Raw genomic sequence first — 22274 nt, forward strand, 5'->3', positions numbered from 1 at the left:
CGCTCCACGTGTGCGCTTGGAGCAGCTGGCAGGAGAGACCAGGGAGCTCCCTCTGCTCTTGGAAGAGGGAGGGTGTTCTCAGCGCACCGCAGGCCTTTGAGGCCCCACCCACTGGGCTGGCTTAGGGGATTCCGCTTCCGCCTTCGGGCAGAGGGCTTCAGTCCTCATTGGCCTCCCGTCACACCTGACGTCTGGCTTCCCTCAGTTTCCCCCTTTTCACTGAGCACTGGCCCCTTTCCTTGGCAAACAGGCTTTTCACTCAGATTAGCTCCACTGCAGTTGAAAGGCCAGGCATGAAAGAGTTTGATACAGATGCTCAAGTGTGTGTGTGTGGGGGGGGGGGTGACTAAAAGGGGGAAGCTGCTTTCCAGCTCACCTGACAGGGGAAAGAGGATGCTTCCTCCCTTTGCTAGGATTGCCATCCCCTGGGCCAAGCCTTGCAGAAGCTGAAGTGGGCTGCCTCCTTCGTCTTCTTGCCTGCCGGGGCCAGGGAGGGTGTGTGGCACCACCTGTCTGGCCAGGGCAGAGTCCCCAGGGGGTCTCTTGCAGCCCCTCCCCCACCCCGACTGGGCCCAAGTCCAGCTGCCACGTCTTTGGGGAACAGCTGAAGACAGAGGGGGTGGGGGCTGCACTGGATGGTCTTGAACCCCCTGGGACTGAGCGGCTTCCCTTTCCCTCCCTGTAGAAGAAGCTCCCTCTCTCGGCCTTTGCCCAGAACATGCTAGACGGGGCCTTCCAGCTCAGTGACGAGACCTTGCTGGGGTAAGTGTCGGAGGTGGGGGTGCTGGAGGGGTCTGGGCTAAGGGCAAGCAGGGTTTTTGTTTCTGAACAACAGTTTGGTGCAGTGGTGAAGTGTGCGGACTCTTATCTGGGAGAACCGGGTTGGATTCCCCACTCCTCCACTTGCTCCTGCTGGAATGGCCTTGGGTCAGCCAGAGCTCTCTTATCTGGGAGAACCGGGTTTGATTCCCCACTTCTCCACTTGCAGCTGCTGGGATGGCCTTGGGTCAGCCATAGCTCTGGCAGAGGTTGTCCTTGAAAGGGCAGCTTCTGTCAGAGCTCTCTCAGCCCCACCCACCTCACAGGGTGTCTGTTGTGGGGGAGGAAGCTAAATGAGATTGTGAGCCGCTCTGAGACTCTTCGAAGTAGAGGGCGGGATATAAATCCAATATCTTCTTCTTCTCTGCTTTTGGCTGCTGGCCAGCTGTTGGCTGTTGGCCAGCTGGCCAGCTGTTTGCTTGTTCTCAAGCAAAACCTCTCCTAAGCCTCTTGCCTTACAGAAACCCACTTTTGAACTGGAGTGGACTTGGGGACACCAGCTGGGGAAGAGGAACATCTGAAGTTGAAGGGACTTTTAAAAAAGACAAGAATGGGGGTTGGGGGGCTGCATCAGAAGGAGGGAAGTGAGAAGGCCCCACTGCGTGGGTCAGGATCCTTCTGCTCCCAGAACAACTGCTTTGGATACAAGCCAAGAAATACACCGTTCCCAGACACCTGCAGTTTCTGAACATCCATCCTAATGTCTCTGAATAAAAACCCCACATTGAAACCCTCCCAACTTTCTCCTGGCTCCCCATCAGCACCTCCACAGTCTGAAGCAGGGCAGCAGTTCGATTTTGAGCAGTTTGGAGTTAAAACTCCCAGCCGTCTCCCCTCCTGTCAGCGCAGCAGTTGCCCGCTTGCTGTCTGCTCTCTGTGACACACGGCTGTTGTGTCTGATTTTTCTCCACTATTCCCAGTTCACTTGAACAAAATGTTCCTTTAATGGCATCCATAAAGCATTTTTCAGTTTAACGGTCCATCTGGGATTAAGTGTCTCAGAATAGTTTATGACATAATTGTGCACACACCCAAGAGACGCCTTCAACGTGTGCCCAAATCACCCCTTGACAGAATATTTCCTATTTTATTTTTTTTCCCAAAAAAACCTCTGGATTCATCCAGTAAAGGTGAATTAAGTTTCCATGTGCCCCTTTTGTGCCTTTTTCATAGATTGTGAGCAAAAAGGTTAACTTCCAAAGGAGTCAGTGCCTGCTCAGAAATTGCCATGGACCTGACTTTTCTCTCGCAGGACAAAAAGTACCAGCTGCACAAAAATAGTCCAGGCAGCAACAGCAGGTCTTACGAAGTGTTTCTGAAACTTGTGTCTAAGTTTTCCAAAAGCCCCACCCTGAGCACAGATGCCACATAGTTTCCTTCCACTTGAGATGTGTTAAAACAAGGGCCTGGCCTTTTAAAAAGTTGGGGGGTGATCCCTCTCTCCCTCAAAGCTGAGGAATCCTGGCAGCAGAAATTCTACTTTGTGAGCTCCTGGCATTCAAGTTGTGAGGTCCTGCATCAATTAGTGTGCTCTGGGGTCGTCCTTCCTAAGCTAAGACAAAAAGGTGTGAGCTGGAGGCTAAAAAAACTGAGCCAGCTCACACTGACTCAGCTCAGAGGGAACACTGCTTTGTTGCCAGAATGCTGGGCCTGCAGCTTAAGCTGAGCTCTGGCTGAGATCCCACATGAGGACGTTTCAGGGTGGGGCTGGGGCCCCCAGAAAGAGGCTGGAGGTGGGGGGGAGGCTCATCTCTGCCATGTTCATCAACTCTGGGGATCCAGACAGCTAGGAGAGGTGGACTCAGAAGCTGGTGCGCACAGGATGGGGATTTTGTACCTTTTTTTTTTTTTAAAGAGCAGACTTCCACAAGACTTCTGAAACTACATTTAAAGCTACGTTTAACTCCTAAGTGGCATTCACTGCCGGAGGATGTAGTGATGGACGGAAGCACAGATGGCTTTAAAAGGAGATTAGACAGATTCATGGAGGAGGAGAGGTCTCTCAGGGGCTGCTGGCCATGGTGACTGAAGGGAACCTCCCAGTTCAGAGGCAGTCAACCACTGAATCCCAGCACTGAGAAGCAGCATCGGGGGAAGGCCTCAGCCTCTGTACCCTGTTTGTTCACCCTCCAGAGGAACTGGCTGGCCCCTGTGTGAGGCAGGAGGCTGGACTGGATGGACCCTCCCTGGTCTGACCCAGCGGGGCTCTTCTGATGTTCTTCTCAGGGGAAGGCCTCAGCCTCTCTGCCCTGCTGTTGGCCCTCCAGAGGAACTGGCTGGCCCCTGTGTGAGGCAGGAGGCTGGACTGGATGGACCCTCCCTGGTCTGACCCAGCGGGGCTCTTCTGATGTTCTTCTCAGGGGAAGGCCTCGGCCTCTCTGCCCTGTTGTTGGCCCTCCAGAGGAACTGGCTGGCCACTGTGTGAGGCAGGAGGCTGGACTGGATGAACCCTCATTGGTCTGATCCAGCAAGGCTCTTCTGAGATTCTTCTCAGGGGAAGGCCTCGGCCTCTCTGCCCTGTTGTTGGCCCTCCAGAGGAACTGGCTGGCCTCTGTGTGAGACGGGAGGCTGGGCTAGATGGACTGGTCTGATCCAGCAGGGTTCTTCTGAGGTTCTTCTCAGGGGAAGGCTTCAGCCTTTCTGCCCTGTTGCTGGCCCTCCAGAGGAACTGGCTGGCCACTGTGTGAGACAGGAGGCTGGACTGGAATGGACCCTCGCTGGTCTGACCCAGCAGGGCTCTCCTGATGTTCTTATGAATACTTCAGCTTCTCTGCCCTGTTGTTGGCCCTCCAGAGGAACTGGCTGGCCTCTGTGTGAGACAGGAAGCTGGACTAGATGGACCCTCACTGGTCTGATCCAGCAGGGCTCTTCTGATGTTCTTCTCAGGGGAAGGCCTCGGCCTCTCTGCCCTGTTGCTGGCCCTCCAGAGGAACTGGCTGGCCCCTGTGTGAGGCAGGAGGCTGGACGAGATGAACCCTCTCTGGTCTGATCCAGCAAGGCTCTTCTGAGATTCTTCTCAGGGGAAGGCCTCGGCCTCTCTGCCCTGTTGTTGGCCCTCCAGAGGAACTGGCTGGCCTCTGTGTGAGACGGGAGGCTGGACTAGATGGACTGGTCTGATCCAGCAGGGTTCTTCTGAGGTTCTTCTCAGGGGAAGGCTTCAGCCTTTCTGCCCTGTTGCTGGCCCTCCAGAGGAACTGGCTGGCCACTGTGTGAGACAGGAGGCTGGACTGGAATGGACCCTCGCTGGTCTGATCCAGCAGGGCTCTTCTGATGTTCTTATGAAGGATTCAGCCTCTCTGCCCTGTTGTTGGCCTTCCAGAGGAACTGGTTGATCACTGTGTGAGACAGGATGCTGGACCAGATGGACCCTCACTGGTCTGATCCAGCGGGGCTCTTCTGATGTTCTTATCAATTTTTAAAGTGGTGTTCTTTGTGATACGAGGAGCTCCTAGTCTGAGAAACAGAACTCCAGTGCCTTCTTGCATGAGCAAAACTACACACTTTGCAGCTTAGTCTTGGTGTTTTCTTGAACATAATTATCCTTGTTGGAACTGACACTCCCCCCCCCCCAGCTTCCTGAAGAACCCCTTCAAGAGATCCTGCCAAGCGACACGGGGCTGAATGGTAAAGAGTCTCACAGGAAACCAGTGGGGTCTTCAGAAGGTGCAGCAGCTTGTGGCCACCTTTCGACCCTCTGCCTCCCAGGCCAGAATGGTGGACTAGGCTTTGCCTATGGGAGGTTGCCCTTGGAGCTTTTGGAAATGCATGAGTCAAGGAACTGAATTCCCCTTTCCTTTCAGGAAGATGCTAGAGACGTGCGGTGACGCAGAGAATAAGCTGGCGATAGAACTCTCTCACCATGAGGTGCAGGTTGAAAAAGAGATCCTGGAGCCAATCAACCAACTGACAGAGGTAAAGCCCTTCCCTGTGTCCCCCCCCCCCCCGACCTCCGTGCCTCAGAAGACAAAGTGGGAGGCGAGGCCTTCCGCAAATGGGAGGGGAGAGGGGGCCGAGAGCGCCTTTCCGCCCAGGAGGCCTGTCTGCACGAGCCGTTTTCTTTTCGAAAGGCTCATCTTCCTGTTGTCTGCTGTTTCTCCAGATGGAAATCCCCAACATTCAGAAGCAGAGGAAGCAGCTTGCCAAGCTGGTGTTGGACTGGGATTCTGCCCGAGCAAGGTGAGGAGGCCCAGCGCTCCGGTAGACGGAGTGCAGCGCGGGAAAGGCCAGCACAGGCGTGCCTTCCCCCAGCTCTGCCACTCCTCTCCAAAGGGAAGAATTGGCTGCTCCTCGGGGGCAGTCTGCAGCTCCTTTCCGGCCGGGCCCCTGGCCTGCCCCGCTTTGCGAGGAGTTAAGATAATGTGAGAGGGAAGGGGTGCCGCTTCTCCTGCCTTGTTGGTGTTGAATGGAGGAGTGAGTCAGCCATCCCACCTGCCTACATGGTCAGCCCCTCGGCAAGAGCAGAGGATCTCTGTCATGGCTTGTTCCAGAAAGCTTTTCCGGAGGGTGGAGTGAAAGCACCGTTTGCCAGCCCCATCACTCGACTGGAAGGTGCAGAGGGGAGAGGGTTAAGCGTGCAGTGCTTTCCCGCTGAGTTCTCTCTGTCCATCTGCCTCGTGCAGGTGGAACCAGGCCCACAAGACTTCGGCTGTGAACTTCCAAGGGCTCCCTTCTAAAATTGACTCTCTCAAGGAAGAGGTGGACGAAGCAGGGAACAAAGTGGAGCAGTGCAAGGTGTGTGGGGTGGGAACGCCTGGCCCTGGGGCTCCTTCTCCGGGGGCCTTGGATCTCCCCACGTCGCAGCCCAGCGATTGCCTGTGGGGAGGGGGCTGCAGCCATCAGCCTCCCTCTTGTCTCGGGACACGGGGGAACTGCTGGCATCCTTGAGAGCGGCACCCTGAGGGCTGAGGATTGTTCCCTTTCCTGCTGCTGGGCATGTCCATCTCTCGCCTCCCTCGTTAGAGCTGTGTGTCCTCCGTGCTCGCGTGCCTCCCCCCCCCCCCCCGCCACCACCTGTCAGAATTCTGTACGGAGAAGAGAGCAAGGCGGAAAGGAGCTTGCTTCCCATGCTGCCTCTCTGGAAGAGCAGCAGGCAGGCAGGGCAGATCTTGGAGAGCTCTCAGTTGTGAGGATCCAGCCGACACCCACACAGATCCACGCAGGCGGGGGCTGAATCTCTCTCCACACTGTCTTGCCCCTCATTATGTCATCACTCCTGGGGTTTCCTGCCTGGTTCCTTTGGGCAGGAGAAAAGCTCACAAGACTCAGTTGCAGAGAGGGCGCCGTGTGAGGGGCTCATGCTCAGATGACCCTCCCTGGGGACTGCCTTCTAACCCCCTCAGCCCCTCAACCAAGCCCCAAGGGACTGGGTCGGGGGAGCAAAGTCCCTCTTTGGTGCTCTGCTGGGAAAGGCAGTGGTGTTTCCTGGAAGAACCACAGCCGCTAACTCATTGCTTCTCTCCCCGCACCCTGAAGGATCAACTGGCAGCAGACATGTACAGCTTCATTGCCAAAGAAGGCGACTACGCCCGGTATTTCGTCTCGGTAAGCACCTGCCTCCCTCCCCAACCCCGCCACGCTCCCTCGCTCAGCCATACATTTCACGTGCTTCTGCCCTTGTTGTTGTGTTTGTGTCCATCCGATGCTAACGTTTGTTTTTTCCAAATGTGGGTTCTGTCCTCAGTTGTTAGAAGCCCAGGCAGATTACCATAGAAAAGCATTAGCAGTCTTAGAAAAGGTGCTCCCTGAAATCCAGGCCCATCAAGGTAAAGTAACCCGCGCTCTGCCTCTCGCTTTGCCTGTGCCACTTCTCTGCACTCTCCTCTCTTCTGACTTGACCCCCCGCCCCCTTCTCAGCATGACCCCCTTCTTTGAGAACACAAGGGCCTCTCCCCACAACCTCTGCTAATACACTAACACACCATTGGAGGGTTTGTCTGGAGCCCCTCCAGGGTACGGCCAAGCTGTGAGATAGCGGGGCATCTCTGTGGAGCAGCCAGCAGAAGGCACCCTTCTTCCTGTGCACTGCCATCTCTACGGACGTGTGGAATCGCCTAAATTGGCACCAGGCTCTCTGCTGCAGTGGAGATTATCTGCTCTCTGAGGTTGCAGGCAGAGATGGGTTTTCCCCAGCCCTGGCCCTTGAGACCCTTTAACCGAAGGTGCCGAGGGTAGAGCTTGGGGGTCTTCTGCATTCAAAGCAAGTGACTTGACCAGCCTCGGGAGGGAAAGACCCAAACTGTGAGGAAGAAACTGGAGAAGCCTGGCTGCAGGAGAAGAGAGGAGAATGCTTTTGATCCTTCCCTCCCCGCCCCAGTTGGGTAATCCCGTGTCACGTGATCACAGGAAGCAGCCTGGTGCTCGTTCAGAGCCCCTGAGTCCATCAAAATCAGTATTGCCTACTCGGACTGGCAGCCGCTCTCTAGGGTCTCAGGCTGAGGTCTTTCACATCACCTGCTGTCTCAACCTTGCCGTGGATACCAGGGATTGAACCTGGGACCTTCTGCATGCAAAGCAGAATCTCTTCCACTGAGCCACAGCCCTTCCCCCAAATGCACACAAAACTGCTTTATACTGAATCAGACCCCCTGAGTCCATCAGAGTCACTTTTGCCTACTCAGACTGGCAGCCGCTCTCCAGGGTCTCAGGCAGAGGTCAGCCACATCGCCTCCTGCCTGGTCGTTTGAACTGGAGATGCTGCTGGGCATTGAACCTGGGACCTTCTGCATGCCAAGCAGAGGCTCTGCCACTGAGCTATGGCCCCTCTCCATGGCTCTCCAGGGTCTCAGGTCAGGGTCTTTCCCATCCCCTCCTGCCTGGTCCTTTGAACTGGAGATGCCGCGGATTGAACCTGGGACCTTCTGCATGCCAAGCAGAGGCTCTGCCACTGAGCTATGGCCCCTCTCCATGGCTCTCCAGGGTCTCAGGCAGAGGTCCTTCCCATCACCTCCTGCCTGGTCCTTTGAACTGGAGATGCTGCCAGGGATTGAACCTGGGACCTTCTGCATGCCAAGCAGAGGCTCCTTCGCTAAGGCACAGCCCTTGTCCTGTAGATGACACCTACGACTTGATCAGGAGGCATCCCAGCATCAGAACGGAGCCTGGAACTGGGGAGGGGAGCGCTAGGAACTCCTCAGAGGGGCACAGAGAGGAAGGCTCAGGGGGCTTGCAGTGGCCCAAAGGCCTCGGGTTGCCGTTCTGCACCCTGAACAGCCCCGTCTCTAGCAGAGTGCTGGTGGAGCACAGAGGGAAAAGGGTGACTGCTTCATCGCTGGGGACGGTTGGCAGCCTTCCCTGCTCCTTCCACCCTTTCCTCCTCCTGCCCTTTTTGCAGAATGAGGCTGGGGAAGACGGGGGGCAGGGAGGGTGCCCTGCTGTCGTTCCTGATTGGTGCTTCAAGGCTCTCCCCACAGTGCCCAGCAGCACTGAGTTCTGTCCGTGCACAGCGGGAGGCCGAACGGGGTGGCCAGAGCACGGAGCCCCTCTCCGAATGCTTCCGGGCTTCTTATTTCTAGTCCTTCCTGCATCAACTAACCATCTGCTGTGCTCTGACGTGTTTCCTTTTTTTCGAACTAGAATTGCAAATACGAGTTAAGATAACCTGTTATGAGACGAGTTTGCTTTTGGAGGAACTGCTTGTGAGGGCTACTCTGTAAATCCTCCCCAGAGGGGAAACCGGGATTTCTAGAAAGAGGGCAGCCTCTGAAACATTACCAGTGCCTCGGAGAGCTGGTCACATCCCCCCCCCCTCTAAATGGGCAGTTCCAGGTGTGCCCCAGTGGCAGTCACACCCTGGAGTGCTGCTGGTCAACCTGACCCCTGGAAAATCAGGCAGAGATGCCCTTTATTTCTCCCCTGGGGGCCCATTTGTCCACACCCCCGGTGACTGTGCAACTGTCTGCTCCCGCCCCATGCCCCTGTAGGCAGTCTGGATTCCAGGGTCTCATCAGCCACTGCCCCAGGCGGCAAGAAAATAAAGCACAAAGCTTCCCTGGTTACCAGCCTCAGACACTACTTAATGCATTAAGTTGCTCGCAGTGACTTGAAGTTTGGAGACTTGAATTTCTTGGCGTTCATACCCTTGTCTCTGAAACTGATTACTTGATACTTGAAGAAGCAGTTGTGAAACAAGGCAATAGTACATCCTTGTTGCAATGACTGGACTTCTGGCGGCCTTAAAATTTGAATCTGCTTGGACGCATCACTCATCCTTCTTCTCCAGGGCTGCATCAGACCTTTCGTCAAGGAAACAGCATTGGACTGCTTTAAAAAACTGGACTGGATTTCTGATGGCTGCTTTGGGATGTTCTGTTTCCTAAATCATTGAGTTGTGTCTGTGCATTTTGTTACATAGAACACACTAAGCTTTTGATGATATTGCTATTGTTTCTTTAGTGTCTGAGGCCGGTCATCACGGAAGCTGTTGTGCTTTATTTTCTTGCTGCCTACCACCGTGGTTCTCTTGTTGTGTTACTTACTGCCCCAGGCGGTGCACTTGCAGGTGTCAATCAGCCTGCTTTTGCTGCCTACACCAAACTGGCCTCCCCCTGTAGGGAGGGGGGGATTGCAGCAGGGAACTTGCTCCCCAGAGGTGGCCTCAGCAGGCAGCAGGGCTTTTTGCAGGCTGCTGCAGACCAGTGGGCGGTTATCTGATTCCACAAGCACTCAGAAATGTCAGCTAGAGCATGATGGCCACACGCCCATGTGGCTACGCTTGGCTTGCACCCTCTGGCTGACTGGGTCAGGCCTGCAAGCTTGGCCTTCCGGCTTCTCCCGGAGCCAGTCAGCTGCTCTGAATCAGGCTGCCGTCCTCGAGACCCTGCTTCCTCCCAGCAAGCCTGGGCTTACCCTCCATGCTGCCTCTCTGACTAGACAAGTGGACGGAGAAGCCGGCCTTCGGGACTCCCCTGGAGGAGCACCTCAAGCGCAGCGGCCGGGAGATCGCCCTCCCCATCGAGGCGTGTGTGATGATGCTCTTGGAGACCGGCATGAAGGAGGAGGTATGGCCCCGAACCCCAACCCCTCTCTGCCGCTGGCTGCGGCTGCTCTTCTGGGGGCCGTGGGTGGAGTCGCTGAGCCCTGCCACAGGGCCCTGCCTGGGAACCTCCACTGTTAGGCAAGGGCCTGGCCAAAGCGTGAAGGTCTCCCTTGTGGCTTCTCTCCGTGTGCCTGTGAGCTGGGGAGAAGCAGCCTCCCTGTTTAAGGAACAAACGGGCAGGAGTCAGACTGGGTTACAGGGACCTGGAACAAGATCTATGCTGAGCTGGCCCTGTGCGGGTGGGAGGGGTCAAATGCTACCAAACAGGCCGTCAGCCAACCAGAGGCGTTTGCTGTTGCGACCGCAGGGCCTGTTCCGCATTGCCGCCGGAGCCTCCAAACTGAAGAAGCTCAAAGCCGCACTGGACTGTTCCACCTCGCAGCTGGATGAGTTTTACTCTGACCCTCATGCCGTGGCGGGTATGTCGTGAGGGGGCCGGAAGTGTCGTGTCGTGTCGTGCTGGGATTCTCCAGGGGACCCCTGCAGTTAGGGATGGGGTGTGTGGAGGGCAGGGGGACACCGTGGGAGGGGGGGGGGCTTCTTTTCATGCCGCTGCCATGTCTGTCTCCTAACCCAGTAATTCCGCTGCTCTCGTGTCCCTGTTGGGTGCTGCTCACACAGGCATAAGGGAGAAAAGGAAACACTTGGAAAGCCACAAAAAGCAGGGCTGTGAAAGGATTCATTCCAGCGTGCGCATGCATTTTGGAGCAGCACGTTCGATGTGTTCTCCTTTTACCCAGTATCTGAAATCCGGGGCCATCCTGATGCTGGTTCTCATTGAGCCCGGGAAGGGGCAGCATTTCTGAGATTCCTCCAAGGCGACCCCACCGGCTCTCAGGCCAGCTGTTTCACGTTATGCTCCTGTCTGTCGCTGCAGCTTGCTGAAGATGTGATTTTAATGAGAGCAAGCGGATCCCTTCCTTGCAGCTGTTGTTGGAGCGAAAGTTAGGAGCAGGCGTCTCTGCAGGCACTCTGCTCTAAAGCCAGTTTGGTGTAGTGGTGAAGTTTGCGGACTCTTTTCTGGGAGAACCGGGTTGGATTCCCCATTCCCCCACTTGCAGCTGCTGGAATGGCCTTGGGTCAGCCAGAGCTCTCTTATCTGGGAGAACCGGGTTTGATTCCCCCCTCCTCCACTTGCACCTGCTGGAATGGCCTTGGGTCAGCCAGAGCTCTCTTATCTGGGAGAACCGGGTTGGATTCCCCCCTCCTCACTTGCAGCTGCTGGAATGGCCTTGGGTCAGCCAGAGCTCTCTTATCTGGGAGAACCGGGTATGATTCCCCACTCCTCCACTTGTACCTGCTGGAATGGCCTTGGGTCAGCCAGAGCTCTTATCTGGGAGAACCTGGTTTGATTCCCCACTCCTCCACTTGCACCTGCTGGAATGGCCTTGGGTCAGCCAGAGCACTCTTATCTGGGAGAACCGGGTTCGATTCCCCACTCCTCCACTTGGAGCTGCTGGAATGGCCTTGGGTCAGCCATAGCTCTCAACTGGGAGAACTGGGTTTGATTCCCCACTCCTCCACTTGTACCTGCTGGAATGGCCTTGGGTCAGCCAGAGCTCTCTTATCTGGGAGAACCTGGTTGGATTCCCCACTCCTCCACTTGCAGCTGCTGGAATGGCCTTGGGCCAGTCATAGCTCTCTTATCTGGGAGAACTGGGTTTGATTCCCCCCTCCTGCACTTGCAGCTGCTGGAATGGCCTTGGGTCAGCCAGAGCTCTCTTATCTGGACGAACCGGGTTTGATTCCCCACTCCTCCTATTGCACCTGCTGGAATGGCCTTGGGTCAGCCAGAGCTCTCTGATCTGGGAGAACCGGGTTTGATTCCCCACTCCTCCACTTGCAGCTGCTGGGATGGCCTTGAGTCAGCCATAGCTCTCACAGGAGTTGTCCTTGAAATGGCAGCTGCTGTGAGAGCCCTCTCAGCCCCACCCACCTCACAGGGTGTCTGTTGTGGGGGGAGAAGATATAGGAGATTGTGACCGCTCTGAGACGCTGATTCAGAGAGAAGGGCGGGGTGTAAATCTGTGGTCTTCTTCTAAAGCAATGGGCAAGAGGGATTAGACGATGACTTTCCAAAGAAGCCAGTTCTAAGTCTTGTGGATCGGTGCAGCCTCCAGGGGTTGTCTCAGAACAGACGTCTTCTTCCTCTGCTTAGGCAAAAAGCAGCCACTGTGGTCCTGGTTCTGTTGGGGGGAGGGGGCGTTGTCTTGCTTCTGAGCTCTGTCAGGGAGTCTGTGCTGCAGAATCACATTCCACCCCCCGTGGCCTCCCTGTTCCCTCCAGGTGCCCTGAAGTCTTACCTCCGAGAGCTGCCGGAGCCACTGATGACCTACGCCCTGTATGAGGAGTGGACCCAAGTGGCCAAGTAGGAATAGCTGTGAAGTGGGATGGGGGAGGGTGGGCGGAGGAGAGAGAAAGGTGTTCCCTTTGGGGCTTCCCCTTTCTGCTTGCAGCCTTCCTCGGAAGAGTTGCTCTTTCCCTCCCTTGCTCTTTAACCACGTCTCTTTTTACCCATTTATTTTGTGCTTCAGCTCTCATAAATCCTCAGCTGGCATTTTATTTTCTGCACAGGGCATAGAAACACTTAGCAAATCTTTAAACCTCCCAGTGGCTCCACTTTCCCTTCAGTTTGGTGTAGTGGTTAAATGCGTGGATTCTTATCTGGGAGAACCAGGTTTGATTCCCCACTCCTCCACTTGCACCTGCTAGCATGGCCTTGGGTCAGCCATAGCTCTGGCAGAGGTTGTCCTTGAAAGGGCAGCTGTTGTGGGGGAGGAAGGGAAAGGAGATTGTGAGCCGCTCTGAGACTCTTCGGAGTGGAGGGCGGGATATAAATCCAATATCTTCATCTACCTCACAGGGTGTCTGTTGTGGGGGAAGAAGATAAAGGAGATTCTAAAGTCAGTTTGGTGTAGTGGTGAAGTGCGTGGATTCTTATCTGGGAGAACCGGGTTTGATTCCCCACTCCTCTGCTTGCAGCTGCTGGAATGGCCCCAGGTCAGCCATAGCTCTCCTAGGAGTTGTCCTTGAAAGGGCAGTTTCAGTCAGAGCTCTCTCAGCCCCACCCACCTCACAGGGTGTCTGTTGTGGGGGAGGAGGAAGGTAAAGGAGATTGTGAGCCACTGTGAGATTCAGAGTAGAGGGAGGGATATGAATCCAATATCATCATCTTCTTCTGCCTTCCCAACTCACCTGACAGCTGCTTTTCCAGTGCCCCGTGAGGGTGTCGTTTAGCAGCTATCAGTTTAAAAACCATTTCGTTAACTTCGTGTCTGAAGAAGGGGGCGGTGGGCATGTGCATTTCAGGGAAGCCCCTTGGCCTGAAGGGATCTTCTCTTCTCCAGCGTTCAGGACCAGGACAAGAAGCTGCAGGACCTGTGGAGAATCTGCCAGAAATTGCCAAAGCAGAACCTGGCCAACTTCAGGTAGCTTAACAAGCGGCACCCTTAGAGGCCGAGAGCTTCCAGGCAATAGTTTTCAGCTGGAGGAGAACCCCCCGTGGCCTGAAGAGCCGGGCCAGCTCCTGATCAGTGCTTTTTGTATTCTGAGCTGTTTTGATTGAAGCTCTTTTTGTGCGTTCCATGTTATAAGAAGAAAGGATTGCAGGAGCATTAAGGGGGGGCAAGTTGGATCAGGGGCAAGGCTCCCTCTAAGCTGCAGAGTCTTGTGAGCAAAAATTCTACTTCGTGAGCTACTGGCAATAAAGTTGTGAACTGCTGCATCAATTAGTGTGCTCTGGGGCCATCCTTCCTGAGCTAAGAGAAAAAGGTGTGAGCTGGAGGCTAAAAATCTGTGACCTGGCTCACGCTCACTCAGCTTAGAGGGAACGCTGGTCAGGAAGGCTTAGGAGCCCTAGAGGGCAGCAGTGCTCCTTCAGCAGCATCGTCTGCAGACAGTCTTCCACTGAATGGGAGCATGAGAGCCCCGCTGGATCATGCCATGCGTTAGGGGCAGGGGGTGGGGAGAGTGCCTGTCACGTGTCTTTCCTTGGGGCCAGCCCAAAGCCAGGTCTCCCCTTCCAGCCTGTGCAGGAACTGGCGGGTGAGATCCTGTTGGGGCCTTGGCCTCTGCCCTTCTTGCTTGTGGAACAGACACGAGGGCCCTTAGCGTGGCATTCCGGTGCCTCAGCCAGGCTTTTAAGGTCTCCTCTAAGGGCGTAATCCCTTCCTGACAGGTACTTGATCAAATTCCTGGCGAAGCTCGCCCAGCACAGCGACGTGAACAAGATGACGCCCAGCAACATCGCAATTGTCCTGGGCCCCAACTTGCTCTGGGCCAAGAACGAAGGGTAAGAGGGACACGGGGGTGGGGGGGCGTGAGTTCCTTAGCCCACCCTTGCGACACATTTTACCATAAGCGAAAAGGTCCCAGCCAGTCCTCTGACTCCTGACCCGCCATTTCAGGCCTCCATGGAAGCTGCTGCAACATCACCGGAGGGGGGGGGGCAGGGTGAGGGGAGCGAGGGAAGTGCCTTCCCTCTGCCCCTGCCCCGTTCCCTGGAGAACATAAGAACATTAGAGAAGCCATGTTGGATCAGGCCAAAGGCCCATCCAGTCCAACACTCTGTGTCACATAAGAGAAGCCATGTTGGATCAGCCCAATGGCCCATCCAGTCCAACACTCTGTGTCACATAGGAACATAAGAGAAGCCGTGTTGGATCAGGCCAATGGCCCATCCAGTCCAACACTCTGTGTCACATAAGAACATAGGAGAAGCCATGTTGGTTCAGGCCAATGGCCCATCCAGTCCAACACTCCGTGTCACATAAGAACATAAGAGAAGCTGTGTTGGATCAGGTCAGTGGCCCCTCTAGTCCAACACTCTGTGTCACATAAGAACATAAGAGAAGCCATGTTGGATCAGGCCAGTGGCCCCTCCAGTCCAACACTCTGTGTCACATAAGAACATAAGAGAAGCCATGTTGGATCAGCCCAATGGCCCATCCAGTCCAACACTCTGTGTCACATAAGAACATAAGAGAAGCCATGTTGGATCAGCCCAATGGCCCATCCAGTCCAACACTCTGTGTCAGATAAGAGAAGCCCTGTTGGATCAGGCCAAAGGCCCATCCAGTCCAACACTCTGTGTCACATAAGAACATAAGAGAAGCCATGTTGGATCAGGCCAAAGGCCCATCCAGTGTCTATATATAGACACACATAGAGACATATATATACACACTGTGGCTAATAGCCACTGATGGACCTCTGCTCCATATTTTTTTCCAATCCCCTCTTGAAGCTGGCTATGCTTGCAGCCGCCACCACCTCCTGCAGCAGTGAATTCCACGTATTAATCACCCTTTGGGTGAAGAGGGACTTCCTTTTATCCGTTTTAACCTGACTTGCGAAACCACATCCTGAGCATGGGCCTGTGGCAGACGCCAGCCTTTGTTGGCTGGCCCCCAGATGGCCACCTGCGTAGATTCAAAAGCAGAACATCCTTTTGACTTTTGCTTATTTATGTGAAAACAATGATTAGCCCCTGCCTCATCCATCTTATGGTAGGATCCTTTCTGGTACACCCAGGGAAATGCCGGTGGCCACTTTGGAGTCAAGGGGTCATTTTTCTCCAGGCCAGTTTGGCCGGGGATCCTGGAGGCTTTCATGCCATCTTCTGGGCATGCAGCAGGGGTCAGTGGGTGGGAGGGGGTGTGTGAGGGAGGTCGTTGTGAGTTTCCTGCATTGTGCAGGGGGTTGGACTAGATGACTCTGGCTGGAGGTCCCTTCTAACTCTCATTCAAACCACCTTTTTTGCCTTGTGCCGCACTGAAGGCAGCGTCCAGTGTAAACAAGACAACAGTTATAAAAAGCCCAGCATTTTAAATCTCGGTTAGGACTGCCAATCGAAGTCAAATGCAGTCCTCGGTAAAACTGTCTTCGCTTGCCTCCTGAAGACCTAAGAGGAGGGGCCAGGCACACCTCCTTGGGAAAGTTGTTCCGTAATTGAGAGGCTGCCACCAAAATAAATTTTTGGTTAGAGTCAGAATTTCTAGGCTTTAAGGGTGCCTGAGAAGGAAAGTGTGTGATTGGTGGTGGGACACGAATCACATGGCCTGTTCTCAGTGTCCCCTGTGTCTCCCCAGCTCCCTTGCGGAAATGGCAGCGGCGACTTCGGTGCACGTGGTGGCCGTGGTCGAGCCCATAATCCAGCACGCCAACTGGTTCTTTCCTGAAGGTGAGCGTCGTTTGTGTTTGGCGGAAGGGGACGGGTCCCAGGGCATTCTGTCTCTGTGAAATTCAGCCGTGCTGGTGGTAGAAAGCGATAGGGAAACTCTCGCCTCCTTCCCTCCAGCCCAGCTCTGAACTGCCATAAGCAGAGCAGACAAATTTCAAGAGAACTAGGAAATATCTGGGCCTTTCCTTGCTTCCCCCCCCCCCCACCAATCAAAAAAACAAGCTCAGAAATTTGGAAAGCACCATTGGGTCTTTAAGGTGTCAATGCAGTCTGCAGTCCCCTCAGTCCCTTGGGTCTGACTAGAGCTGGGAGGGGCCTCCTCTCCCTGATTGCTGGGATTCTGGGAAATGTGGTTTTGCCCGGGGGCACGACTTGGGTGCTTATGGCTGCAGCTGGGGGAAAGCAAAGGAGGGAGCAGTTTCCTCCTAGCTCAAAGCGCAGTCTTGGGCCCAAGACTCCTTTCAGGCTGGAGGGAAGCATCAGCCCCCAGCTGCATAATCTGTACCTGCTGAGCCCAACCTCTGGGGATAACATCAGAGCCCTCCTGTCTACTGGCCCCTTGGAAAGAGGCCGTGGGGCGCTTGGAAACGGTCCGCATCTCTCTGGTCCCCTTGAGCCGTTCTTCCCCAGGCTGACTTATTTTGCGAACTCGTTGTGTGAACTCCTTGGGGGAAGGGACTCTGGATCCCAGAGAAGTCATCCTCTTTCTCAACCACAGAGATGGACTTCAACGTGTCGGGAGCCTTCGTGGCGCAGCCGGCTGTGAACTCCAATCACCTGCACGTGGGGAGCGACTATGAGCAGGGGCCAGCCGAGAGGAAGAGGCCCGTCAGCATGGCTGTGATGGATGCCGACCTGGTGAAGGACAGGTAGGGCGGTCACCCTCCCTCCCTCCCTCCCAGTTTGCCCGCATTTCATTCAGCGCTCACTTCTGCCCCACTTACATCTAACTGAGACGGCTTCATTGATTCCCCTGGACTGGCAGTGCTTTCTACACAGAAAAAAGAAGCTCCGGCTATTTTAACCAGATTTCCATAGCTCCGTCTCTCTCCAGGAAAGGGTTGCAAATCAAAAGACCTGGATCTTTGCTTTCCGCTTGTTTCCCCTTCTGACTTCCGTGACAGCTTGAGCAATCACTGGACACCGAGAGGCCCCGACGACTGTCCCTGATCCCAGACAGGCATTGGTTTTCTACAAAATCAGTGGTCATTTTGTAGAAAAATAGGTGGTGGAGCTCAGCCAGGGATCGTTATACAGCTGCACCTACTATTCAATGGACAAGGAGGTGGAACTCTCAGAAAGATTCAGGAGCTGCACTCCCGTGAGCTCCCACTGAATCCGAGGCCTGAGCGTCACAAACGTCGGGCCAGGGCCTCTCTGCCAGGCACTGGGGGTGAATTGTAGAAAACAACTGTCAAAAATACAAAATACAATTTACAAAATTTTATATAATACGTTGTGCAATAGCATCCAAAAATCATTCCAAAAACTTGAATCACAGAGAGAGCATAAAGTTCCAGACACAAATACAGTTCTCAAGGATGACTCCAGAAATTTCCAAAAAGCCTATAGAGAGTATCGCTACTCAGAAGTAAATTCCAAACGGAGTCCTTCCGCTGATGTCGGCTTCCAAAGGAGAAAACCTTGCCTTCACGCAATCACCGCCAATTGAAATATACAGTATGGGCGTTTAAGAGAAGCCGGCCTGAGGACCTTTGTCAGTTGGCTTGTGCAGAAGCTGCAAATGCAGTGGGGCGCGATTTAAGCCGGGGATTGCGTGAAGGCAAGATTTTCTCCTTCGGAAGCCGACATTAGTGGAAGGGCTCTGTTTGGAATTTACTTCTGAGTAGCAATGCTCCTTAGAGGCTTTTTGGAAATCTCTGGAGTCATCCTTGAGAATTGTATTTGTGTCTGGGACTTTATGCTCTCTATGTGATTCATGTTTTTGGAATGGTTTTTGGATGCTATTGCACAACATATATAAAATTTTGTAAAATTTGTAAATTGTATTTTGTATTTTTGACACAGTTGTTTTTTAGAATTCTGGATATACCGTGTTGCCATTGGTTATTGTGTTTTGTTAGGCACTGGGGGGTGGGCAGTGCAGAAAGTTCTTTTAGATCATGCTCAGCGTTGGCAGAGTTTATTTGTGGGCGCTTGCCATGTTTCTTTGGGCCCAATACGCAGCGCACGGATTTTGGGCGTTCACGAAAGCCATCCTGAAGTCAATGAAGCGGGTGTGGCTGTCCTCAGCCAGGTGAGGCTGGGGCACATGCTGTGATGTAGCAAACAAGCCCTCAGCAGTTCCTTATCCTCCCCCCCCCCCCTTAACTGCAGCCTGAGGAAGATCCAAAGGTAACGTATTGGCATTTCCTCCTGGCATTCTCTGCATGACGAAGGCCGGGAGAACAGCTGATGGCTCCTCTTGACTTTGTTCTGAGCTGTTCTTAGCCGTTGCCCATCAAGCGACGGGGCCTCGGGGTTTCTTTCCTCTTCCGTTGCCTGTAAACGGTTCGCCTGGATGGTCAGAAGGCCTTCATGATTCCTTTTTTTATTTAAAAAAAAAAAGAGAAAGACTTCTGATTTTTTTGAGGGGCAGCATCGGCTGGCTGAGATTAGAACCCTGCAGACTCCCTTCTGGGCCGTGGCTCACCCCAGGCGAGGCCTCCTGTGTGGCTTGTCGCTTGTCCTGTCGTGTCGCTCGCCTGCCTAAAGTGTCTCCCGGCCACGTGTAGTTCTGAGGCACTCCTGTCGAGCAAGACTTTGCCGCCTTTGATTTTAACTATGGCTAGAAGTGCAGCTGCCTGGGTTGCCCTTTTGGATTCCTTCCAGCTCTGCTTCAGGCTTCCAGGCTTCTCCTCCTCCTCCTCCTAGCAGAAAGAGAGAGAGGAAAGGCTTGCATTTCAGAGCATCGACTGATTCGTCAGCCCTGCTTTGGCTTGCTCTAGGAACGGGCGCTCTCCAGCTCTCCGTAGTTAAAAAAAGGGAATGGCTTCCATGCTTGGTTGGTGAAGACAAGCAGGGCTGTTTGTACCCCGCACCCTTTTAAAAACAGAATCACAATTCTTGCACCTGGAAAAGTCGGATTTTGCAAGCTGCATACATTCTGGAGAAACTGAGCATCTTTTCCCAGTGTTGCTTATTTGGCCTCCCTTCTGCCTTCACCAGAGCTCTGCCTGGTTTTGAAGCTCCATCCCCTTTGCCCTGGCAACTTGACTCCAAGATTCTGCATTTGAGTGGTATTTGCACCCCTCTGTTCCCAATTTAATGGGGTTCAGGTGCGCCTTTCTGGGTGCCTGGTCCGTGCTCGTATGGGATCCCAGAATGCACGCAGCCCTGTAGTTCCTGTGCGGAGGCACAAAGGCTGATGGTACTCATGCAGCTGGAAGCCTGGCAGGCGCAGGGGTGGCATCCCAGGTGGAGTCCTTTGGGGCCTGCTGAGCGAGCAGCAGCATCTGCTGGAGGGTCAAGACAGAGCCTGTGCCCCCTTTCCCAGCCTTGCTCCTGCCATGGGGGGGCACATGCCATGGAACCCACTGCTGAATCACCTGCCTTGCTGTCCCTCCCTTGCCTGCATGATTGAGCCAAGGTGCCCGCAGGACACGCCCGTCGTCCTCACAGTGCCTTGCAGCCGGTGCCTTAAGCGAGCTTTGTCCACCTGCTTCCCCCACCCCACCCCCCTGTGCCCTGTTGCGCTGCTTTCGTTGGGTGTTCCTGTGTAGCCGGCCCGCATGGTGTGTTTACTCTCTCTCTCCCCTGTAGCTTTGGTGTCAAGGTTTTGGACTTCCCGGCAAGCACCCGGCGAGGCGGCACTGTTAATAGAAAGCACACCGCCCCGGCTTTCCAGCCGCCGCTTCCGCCCACGGAGGCCGGCACGTTGGCTCAGGCTGGGGCAGAACAGCTCCCGCAGGGCACCGGGGCTGAGCCCGGCCTCTGGGGGGCTGTCTCTGCCCCACTTCCTGGCCCAGCTGAGCCTTCCCAAAGCCAAGGCGCTGAGGACAGCAGGTAAGATGGACACGTTCAGCCCACGGGAAGGCCTCAGTCACAAGCGGCTGCGGTTAGCTGGCAGCCATGCCAATCAGTGGCTTTATAGCCACAAGCCTCTAGCAGGAGAGGCTTGTCTGCGCCCCAGATTTATCACATGTCCCTCCGAGAGGAGGGAACTTTTCCCAGGCTGGTCCTCACAGTATTGTAGAGCTGAAAGCGGCCAGGGGTTGAGGGCAGAAGACTCCACTGAAAGGCATCACAGGCTGGCGGTTTCATCCAGCCCGCACTGATCTATGCTGGAAGCAGAGCAGCTGCACACAAGGCAGGGGGGTGTCCACGCTCCCCCAGAGAGGTCAGAAGCGTTTCCCTGCCATCCCTGGAGCTAACTAAAGCCCCACCGGTCTGGTCTTGTCTTGTGTCTGTGTGTAAATTAGAGGAGGCCGAGTCCCCTCGCTCTGAAACACAGGAAGAGGAGTTTGCACTTCTCTTCCTTGTCTCTTTCTGGCTGTGTGCTTCTCTGTGTGTGCCGCTGGCCCTGGAGTGAGTTCTGTACTCCCCCACCCCACCCCCGTAACCCTTTCCACGAGAGCTTAACACCACCCCGGTTGTGCGTCTTTGATGGGAACGCGAGAGGGCGGAGGGTGGGACCAGCATCTCAGAAGTCCCTTTGGAACGCTGCCCCCAGGTGCCCCGACATTTGGGGGCTGTACGAGAGCATGGGGGCTGCTCCTGGTGCATGGCTCTCTGCTGTTGCTTGTGAGGGCTGAGCAGGCAGACTCCTCTCAGCATGAGGTTGACAAATCCAGGCCAGGAAGGACATCCGGTGGAGACCCCATCTGTATTTGTAGGACTTCAGGGGCGAGGGAGACCCTTCCAGATGTGGAAGCTGAAAGGTCTCTGGGACAGGTGAACCTTGTTCTGTTCCACAGGAAGCCTGGGGGCAGGCGGCCTTTGCGCAGCCAGGAGGGAGAGGGCTGCGTTTCGGTCCTCCAGTGATGTCTTGGACTGATGCTTAGTCATGTCCTGTATACAGACAGTGCTCTTGGGGCGGCCTGCTTTAAAGTCCAGTCACGTGTGCCTCCTGAAATCATCAAGTTCTCTCCCCCTCTCTCTCTCTCTTTCCAGCATTTCAAAATCCAAAGACTCCACCCCTTCGACTACCCCTCCGCCCACCAGAAATGGCCGGCACGGAAGCACCCCTCAGTTGGCCGGGGGCAGCGGCCAGTCCTCGCTTGCGCAGCCGCAGAGCAATGCTGGGCCAAGTCCTCACACTCTCAGGCGAGGTGAGTGAAATGTCTCTTTCCAGGGAGCAGGTTGTTGGGGTGCTGTGGCTGAAGCAGAGGAGTCTGGAGAGGGGGGCCCCCATCCCCCAACCACATGACTTTGTCTTGAGGGGAGGAGCCACTGCCAACAGCCCCGTTTCGCTCAGTGTCACCATCCCATGGGCAGAGGTGTGTTGATGGGCGACGTGGGGCATTTGCTCGAGCACCAGCAACAGAACCCAGGGGGCATTTGGCAGTAATTGATGCCTGGGTTGAGTTTTGATCATTCGCTGTGTCCCCCTTGTGGCTGGGGCAGGATTGCTGGGTGAGAGAAGGGCCAGGGAGGGACAGAAGAGCAGCTAAGGCCAGGGGGATGGACGGGGGTGGGGGGGAAAGGGGGCTCCCACAGGCATAAGAACATCAGAGAAGCCATGTTGGATGAGGCCAGTGGCCCCTCCAGTCCAGCACTCTGTGTCACACAGTGGCCAAAACCCAGGGGCTATCAGGAGGTCCACCAGCAGGGCCAGAACTCCAAAAGCCCTCCCACTGTTGCCCCCCAAGAACCAAGAAGTCAGAGCATCACTGCACCAGAACAGAAGAGAAGTCATGTTGGATCAGGCCAGTGGCCCCTCCAGTCCAACACTCTGTGTCACACAGTGGCCCAAACCCCGTAACCATCAGGAGATTCACCAGTGGGGTCAGAAGCCCTCCAACGGTTCCCCCCCCCCCCCAAACACCAAGAATACAGAGCATCACTGCCCCAGACATAAGAACGTGAGAGAAGCCATGATGGATCAGGCCAATGGCCCATCCAGTCCAACACTCTGTGTCACACAGTAGCCAAAAACCCCCCAAGTGCCATCAGGAGGTCCACTGGCAGGACCAGAACTCCAGAAGCTCACCCACTGTTGCCCTCCCGCAAGCATCAAAAAGACAGCATCACTGCCCCAGACAGAGTCTTCCATCTATACCTGATGGCTAACAGCCACTG

At 55.0% G+C, this 22274-nt stretch overlaps 1 protein-coding gene across 1 annotated transcript in view; it reads left to right on the forward strand.

Moving 5' to 3' along the window:
- Positions 1–22274, forward strand: part of ARHGAP17 (Rho GTPase activating protein 17) — a 63312-nt gene that overhangs the window by 35335 nt on the left and 5703 nt on the right. Inside the window, exons 4-18 of the mRNA XM_060260843.1 lie at positions 686–762; positions 4620–4731; positions 4919–4995; positions 5439–5550; positions 6292–6360; positions 6500–6581; positions 9688–9815; positions 10161–10272; positions 12140–12221; positions 13201–13281; positions 14031–14144; positions 15943–16034; positions 16753–16903; positions 19797–20039; positions 21147–21304. Coding sequence (XP_060116826.1) covers positions 686–762; positions 4620–4731; positions 4919–4995; positions 5439–5550; positions 6292–6360; positions 6500–6581; positions 9688–9815; positions 10161–10272; positions 12140–12221; positions 13201–13281; positions 14031–14144; positions 15943–16034; positions 16753–16903; positions 19797–20039; positions 21147–21304 — 1690 coding nt within the window. The remainder of the gene's footprint in view (positions 1–685; positions 763–4619; positions 4732–4918; positions 4996–5438; positions 5551–6291; positions 6361–6499; positions 6582–9687; positions 9816–10160; positions 10273–12139; positions 12222–13200; positions 13282–14030; positions 14145–15942; positions 16035–16752; positions 16904–19796; positions 20040–21146; positions 21305–22274) is intronic.

This window comes from Heteronotia binoei, chromosome 20 (genome assembly GCF_032191835.1).
Source record: "Heteronotia binoei isolate CCM8104 ecotype False Entrance Well chromosome 20, APGP_CSIRO_Hbin_v1, whole genome shotgun sequence".
In the NCBI taxonomy this organism is placed as follows: Eukaryota; Metazoa; Chordata; class Lepidosauria; order Squamata; family Gekkonidae; genus Heteronotia; species Heteronotia binoei.